The 7,986-nt window shown below is 49.9% G+C and overlaps 1 protein-coding gene across 1 annotated transcript; it reads left to right on the top strand.

Moving 5' to 3' along the window:
- Positions 1 to 226: 226 nt before the first annotated feature.
- LOC120843272 lies at positions 227 to 1,447 on the top strand (the record flags this gene model as incomplete). Its single annotated transcript, XM_040214577.3, has 1 exon — positions 227 to 1,447. A coding segment is annotated over exon 1 (1,221 nt), but the record flags the coding sequence as incomplete, so codon positions are not given.
- Between the last annotated feature and the right edge of the window lie 6,539 nt (positions 1,448 to 7,986).

A 7,986-nucleotide genomic window follows, 5' to 3' on the forward strand; every position in this document is an offset into this window, starting at 1 on the left:
TCCTAAATTATTTTTCTTCCTGTTTTCTTCTTTTTCCTTCTCAATTTTCATTTCTGTGGAAGCCAACGCTCTTGGGATCACCGTCGACATCGTGGTTCTTCTTTTTTCTGGCTGTGACAACCAGTAACCGTTGGGTCACCGACAACTTTGTAGATCACATCTGAATATTTGTACGTAGATATATTCACTTGGGTTTCTTAGAAATGCAAATTGTCATTCCGTTAATATGGCCCTTAGAAAGAGTAGAGCGTTGTGGGTTAACCGCCCACCAGACCCAGCTTCCCCGCTCCCGGCGGCTGCCGTGGTGAAGATACTGAGCGTAACGTACAACGCGATGGGAATCTCACCCGAGATGTGGACCCGCCTTGCGCGCGACATCACGGCAAGTGTGGATCGTGCCCGCGACTACGCTCTCCCCATGGCCGAGCGCCGGTATATGGCCCACTCGGTGTTCTGCGGGCGCCTCTGGTACCTAGCGCAGGTGGTGGTACCGCCGCGTAGCTTCACCAGGCAAGTGCGAAGTTCCTTGTTCAGGTTCTTCTGGATGAATAAAACCGAGCTCGTCACCCGTCAGGTGCTCTCCCTCCCACGCGAGAAGGGAGGATGGGGCTTCCCCTGCGTGGATGGCACGCCCGCGCTACTCCAGCTGAAGACCATGCTCATGATCCTACACGAGGCTGAGAACCCGGCCAGATCTCTCGCTCTCTACTTCGTGGGGCACTCCCGCCGAGACCTGGGTGTCGACCTCACCGGCCCGTCGGGTGCCTGTGCTGAGACACCGCCGCCGGCTTACTGGAAGGCGCTTCAGCTGTATCGCCGCCTCGTGGAGCAGGCGCCTCAACTGGACATCACGACAACACCAGCGTCACGCCTCGCCCAAGCCCTGTTGGAACCACAGCTCACTCCCGTGCAGATTGGACTCTCGGATTCGTTCCCATGGGTCCGCCTCACATCCTCCAACCTTCCAGGACACCTTCGAGACTTCGAGTGGCAGCGAGGCTGGGGAGTGCTTCCCACACGAGACCGGCTACTTCGGTGGGGCGTGTGTCGCACCGATCAGTGCCCGAACTGCGACGCCCGAGAGACGAACGTGCATGTTGTGTCGGAGTGTGTGGTGACGCGCCCGTTCTGGCGGGTCGTTCGCTCTAGCTTTCGGGGGCTGGGCGTGGCACTTTACCTCCTGCGCGGACGATGTCCTTCGGGGCTCTTCGCGTGCCTTCTGCTCGCCGCGAGCGAGTACGTCCTGTGGCGAAACCGGTGCTGCGCCGTAGGACAGGGACGGAGGCTGCGCGCGCTCTGGCCGCTTCTGTTCAGGCTACGGCGGGAGCTCGTGTCCCACCTCGAGGCGCAACTGTTCCTCCTCGGAGAGCAGGAGTTCCTGCGGCGCTGGTCCTGCCGATACCTACACGTGCACAACTCTCGCATTGAACTCCGTTTTCAATATGTTGATCATATCTAGACCGCGTTAGGCGGAGAAAGGGGGAACGGGACGACGATGCGGCCCTCTCTTTGAGGCATCGCAGGGTCGGGACGTGCGAGCACAGTACCGGTTGGGGGGCCTCTTTGCGCGAGTGATCGCGCGGACGGGCGCTTTGCCGAGCGGTGGGTGCGTGCCCGCGCCTTAGGCACGGGGTTGGCTAGCTTGAAAGACTATATACTGTACATAGCGCGTTCTCGGGTTTTGGTTTTGTTATGGGCATGACACCACTGTTGTAAATAAAATTTTCTAAACAGAAAGAGGTTAATAATTGTAACCTTTTTTTATTTAATAATATTACAGCACTTGGCACCTTCCTTCTCTTTCACTACATCATTATTAAAACCTCAGTTGTGAGTCAGTGCTCTTTCCTTCCTGTTGTCTCTTCCTTACGTAACCTATTTGCGCTGTTTAAGTCAAGATGTCTATCCAACTCGCCCAGCAACTCATTTTGGTACAATACCTTTCTTCTACAATGGCCTCTGTACCGTGTTTCTTTCCACTGACCCTGTTTCTTCATATATTCATCTAATCGCTATGTGTGTGTGCAAGGCAAGAATCTGTTCCTTCGCAATCAAGCATCGTGTGGTACCTTACGACATCCGAGGGCTGTTCGGCTACGCTCAACCATCAACGGGCCACTCCAGGAGAATCTGCAGGATCATACGCTCTGAGATGTGGAGACAGGTCCGATATTTTCGAACCTGCCTTAAGATACTTGCCCAGGGTGGACAATCCCACAGCGGCAGCGGGTCACAATATCGAGACTACCTCCTTAGAGCAAGTAGGATGACAGAGTTCTTCTGGTGGACATACGTTCCTCATCTCAAGAGTCTCCGAAATGAAAGTAGATGTACGAGGGGCGAGCCTGTTTCCATCCTAGGCAATACAAATCTACCTGTAGAAATAACAAAGGTCTTGGAGAAAGGCCCCAAATTTTGCATGAATCCAAAAATGCACGATGTACAGATAGTGTCCGCCATTCATGATATAGCGGCGAAAACTCAAGAGCCGTACCGACTACGGTGTAACGATGAATGCATGGATGTGGTGATGAAAGTGGGAACGGCACCCGCAACATGCAGTAAAATCAAGTTAGACAGCATTGTAGGGTATTTCCAGCAGAACAATTTAAACTTAATTGTTTCCGATAAAGAAGGAGGATTTATTGTAGCTCCCCATGATATTTACACGAATAAGGCAAGAATGGCCATCGGGAAAAATTTTAAGAAACCAGAAGGTTACAAGTCCATGTCAGTGAAGGCCAGAGCTCTACAACTGTGCCACAAGTTTGAGTTAGAGCAATTACGAAAACAGATAACATCAGACGATAAAGACCAACTGGGCTTATTCTTCACCGGGAAAACACACAAAGAAGCGTGTCCTTTCCGTGTGGTCATTAAAGAAAAAGGATAGTGGCAAGGAGCCATGTCAAGGTTATTCCAAGGACAATTGACAATCCTACGACTGAATGACCCTTTTCTGGTCTCCAATTCTGAGTAAGTGATTGACTATCTGGGAAACAACATCTTATCTGTTCGGTATGGCTTATCCCTCCATGTAGAAGACTTATTTTACTCCATACCTCGCGAGGGGATATTTACTGCTTTGAGTGAACACATTGAAGCCAATGGAGAAGTAGCCTTTCAGAACAACAGTGGAATGGCAGTGGATTCCTTCCTGAGCTTCTACGGTTTTCCTTGAACTCAACTGTGGTAATGTTCAATGGAGAACACTACATACAGAAGAGAGGAATCTGTATAGGATCCTGTGTAGCTCCTGCTTTGACAGATGTTTACCTCTTGAAATGTAGTAGAGCCATTGATGACAGCATTGACATTCCCTAGGTTAGTCGTATATTCAGATACGTAGACGACTATCTTATTCTCCTCAATGCCCGACCCAAATGTGAGACACAGTTCATGGATTCCGTTCAAACGACATTCGAAGAACACGCCGGGGGACTAAAGTTCACGCATGAATGGCCGGAAAACCAGTCCCTCCAATTCTTAGATCTCAAAATAACATTTCACGAAGACAGTGTATGCTGGATGTACGCCCCACGAACAAAGAAAAGTCTTCTGCAATTCAACTCCGCACACACTAAGCTCGTCAAGAGAGGAATTGTTGTCAGTACGTTGGGGGCGGCTCTGAGGAAGTCTTGCGACCACACAGCAGGAGAGAGCTTCAACAACCAGCAGCAGAGACTTCGCGCTTCAGGGTACCCGACTTCAGTTATTTCCACCATCGTGGAGAGCATGTTAAAACAACGTCAAAGAGGAAGTCCAAACCGAACAAAGATCCGACCTGTGGTAATGCCCGACATTCACCGTCTCTCCCATAACCTAAAAAGAGTAGCCGCAAAGTTTGAGGTTCCTATCCTCCTCACAGCGCCCGACAAACTTAAAAGATTATGTCCAAAAATCAACGAGCAGCGGGATACACACGACCTATGTAAAATCAACCATGCAAGAAAGTTCGTGGAATGTCACAGCGGCATCATATATGAAATACCGTTGTCATGTGGGAAGGTGTATCTGGGACAATCTGGAAGGTGCATCAATGTGAGACTTAGGGAACACGCACTTTCTCTAAACTCAACGCCAGCGGGCAATCTTGCGGTGCATGTGAGAGATTGCGGGTGCACACCAAGGTTTTCTGAGACTAAGGTGCTTAAACATTTTAAGGAACAAAAGACTAGAGAGGTGTACGAGGTGTGCAGGATCGCGAATAAGGGCCTAGCCTGCATAAGTACGCCTTCGATTGCACTGACGGCGAACGAGCTCCAATTTTTGAATTTTAGTCCCTAAATTATTTTTTCTCCTGTTTTCTTCTTCTTTTTCCTTCTTCTCAATTTTCATTTCTGTGGAAGCCAACGCCCTTAGGATCACCGTCGACGTCGTGGTTCTTCTTTTTTCTGGCTGTGACAACCAGTAACTGTTGGGTCACCGACAACTTTGTAGATCACATCTGAAAATTTGTACGTAGATATATTCACTTGGGTTACTTAGAGATGCACGTTGTCATTCCGTTAATATGGCCCTTAGAAAGAGGTTAATAATTGTAACCTTCATTAATTTAATAATATTACAGCACTTGGCACCATCCTTCTCTTTCACTACATCATTATTAAAACCTCAGTTGTGAGGCAGCGCTCTTTCCTTCCTGTTGTCTCTTCCTTACGTAACTTATTTGCGCTGTTTAAGTCAAGATGTCCATCCAACTCGCCCAGCAACTCATTTTAGCATCGTATGACCACAGCCTGCAAAAAGGACGCATCACTCATACTTCGGACGGGGTTCGGTGCCGGCATGACGTGCGCAGTAGGCTTACGCCTTCTTCTACTTCAGATCGCTGCTGCTGCATTGACCGGTGAATGAATGCATCATCGTCAAACCACAAAACCGCGCGGATCGGAAGAAAGCCACCAGTTTTCATCGCAGCACCCAAAATCAGCGGTTTTTCTGCGAGATGCGAGGCATGTCTGGCGGTGAAGTGGTACATCAAATGGCCACAGCCTGCAAAAGGATGCATCACTCACAAATCGGGAGGGGTTCGGTGCCGGCATGACGTGCACAGTACGCTTACGCCTTCTTCTAATTCACATCGCTGCTGTTGCATGGGCCGGTGAACCAATGTATCATCATGAAACCTCGGAACCGCGCCCATCGGAAGAAAGTCACCAGTTTTCATCGCATCACCCACAATTAGCGGTTTTCCTGCAAGATACCTGGTGTGTCTGGCGGCGATGCGGTACATCGTATAACCAGAGCCTGATTTGTGCTGTAGCACGGGCCGGTGAATCAATGTATCATCGTGAAACTTCGGAACCACGCCGATCGGAAGAATGTCACCAGTTTTCATCGCAGCACCCAACATCAGTGGTTTTTGTGCAAAATGCCTGGCGTGTCTGCAGACAAAGCAGTACATCGTATGACCACAGCCTAAAAAAGGAGGAATCACTCACACTACGGATGGGGTTCGGTGCCAGCATGATGTGCGCAGTACGCTTACGCCTTCTTCTACTTCAGATAGCTGCTGTTGCATGGGGCGGTGAACCAATGTATCGTCGTCAAACCTCGGAACCGCGCGGATCGGAAGAAAGCCACCAGTTTTCATCGCAGCACCCAATATCTGCGCATTTTCTGCGAGATGCCTGCGGTGTCTGGCGGCGAAGCGGTACATTGTATGACCACAGCCAACAGAAGGGCACATCACTCACACTTCGGACAAAGTTCGGTGCCGGCATGACGTGCGCAGTACGCTTACGCCTTCGTCTACTTCAGATACCTGCTGTTGCATGGGGCGGTGAACCAATGTATCGTCGTCAAACCTCGGAACCGCGCGGATCGGAAGAAAGCCACCAGTTTTCATCGCAGCACCCAATATCTGCGCATTTTCTGCGAGATGCCTGCGGTGTCTGGCGGCGAAGCGGTACATCGTATGACCACAGCCTACAGAAGGGCACATCACTCACACTTCGGACGAAGTTCGGTGCCGGCATGACGTGGGCAGTACGCTTACGCCTTCGTCTACTTCAGATCGCTGCTGTTGCATGGGCCAGTGAACCAATGTATCATCGTCAAACCTCGGAACTGCGCGGATCGCAAAAAGCCACCAGTTTTCATCGCAACACCCAACATCAGCGGTTTTTCTGCGCGATGCGAGCCGTGTCTGGCGGCGAAGTGGCACATCGTATGACCACAGCCAACAAACGGACGCATCACTCACATTTCGGAAGGGGATCGGTGCCGGCATGACGAGTGCAGTAGGCTTACGCCTTCTTCTACTTGAGATCGCTGCTGTTGCATGGACCGGTGAATGAACGCGTCATCGTCAAACCTCGGAACCGCGCGGAACGGAAGAAAGCCACCAGTTTTCATCGCAACACCCAACATCAGCGGTTTTTCTGCGAGATACCTGCCGTGTCTGGCGGCAAAGTGGTACATCGTATGACCACAGCCTACAAAAGGACGCATCACTCACACTTCGGACGGGGTTCGGTGCCGGTGTAGGACGCTGATCTCACTACCTCTCTGCTTCGACTACGGTAGTGGTTATGGCGTACGCCAAAATCAATACCGTAGTCATATCGGCGTACGCCATCGTCAATACCGTAGTCTTTTTCGCATACCCCAAACACACTACCCTTACGCCAAATTCAATACCTTGAATTACGTCGGTTCAGCAGGGGTTGAGCCAGTTGAGCTCCGCATTTCGCTAAAACTGGCGGAAGTAACTTTCTGTAGCAAAATACCCTGATTGTTTGTTGTTGTTTGTATGAGCAGCGGAACGCGCGCGGCAGGCGTTGTTAATTTTGATTAGCGTTGATACGGCTGACGGCACAAGCAAGGAAGCTTGGAGTGATTCTGTGTGAATGTGATTTGACATCGCTTCTTTCTGTTTCTTTGATCGTGGTGCAAATGCAGGTGCCCGACTCCCGAACGATTCGAAGGCAAGAGTGGTAGCCCACCTGTCCGCTGGTCTCAATCGCATGCACTGTCGTCATTTTGGGCACATCGGAAGAAAATAAGACGCTCACTATTTTAAATAGCGTGCGATCGGCCTGTCTAGGTTCTGGCGACACCGTTTCAGGCTGTATATGAGAAAATTTAGCCACTACAGTACGACTGCTAGCCTGGGGTATGTGCCTCACAACAGATCGAAACGCGGTGGGGGTGGGGATCCCTGGCAGCGGGACCTTTCGCTGTACGAGCTGCGGTGCGCTAACACACTCGACCTCCGATACCCCTTTGGGTCACAGCGCTTGCTGAAAGAAGTTTGGATCGTTTTACGCAGATTTTGCAGTGCGTACGAGACGCACAACTGCTACGTACTACGTCCTAGATGCCCAAACTGAGGCTCGCTACTTGTGCGCGGCTCTCGTGATCTGGAGAACAGTATGCTCGCCATGAAAATGTTGCAGTGAGAAGTACGGAAAAGTAATATTGTAACAGTAGAGTATTTAAAACTGACTTGCATTGTCACTGAACATATGAAAACAAAACTGATTAGGAATGCCAATCAGACAATCAGATCGGGTAGGAATGTGATATAATGTGCTCAAGTTATGTGTGAAGTTGCGTCGGCACAGGAATTCAAACTTGTTGACCCCACCCCCGCTCCGAAATTCTTCCAATGTTGCTGGCAGTTTTTTTTTTATTTTTTATTATTATTGTAACTTCAAAGGTCCCAATAGGGGCATTACATAAGGAGCAGGGGGGGGGGGGAAGTACATAAAAAATACAAAAGATCAACGTATGAACAGGCAGGTGGCTGGCACCTACAGTGCTGGTGAGTAATATAAACAGTGATAACAAGTGTGTGTGAAATAAAACTGGTACATAAATACACTAGCTAAAAGAGTAATCGAAGCATTGTGGAACAAGACGGGGTCACCTATTGCCGGGCAGAACCAGGGTAATCACCGACTCACACCAAGCATACCAGAGCTTCCAGTCGGGCTTGGTGTCCTGAAAAGCGCTGCAGGTGCTCAAAAACAAAAGACC

This window comes from Ixodes scapularis, unplaced genomic scaffold, assembly GCF_016920785.2.
Source record: "Ixodes scapularis isolate PalLabHiFi unplaced genomic scaffold, ASM1692078v2 PGA_scaffold12__126_contigs__length_90152505, whole genome shotgun sequence".
Classification (NCBI taxonomy): Eukaryota; Metazoa; Arthropoda; class Arachnida; order Ixodida; family Ixodidae; genus Ixodes; species Ixodes scapularis.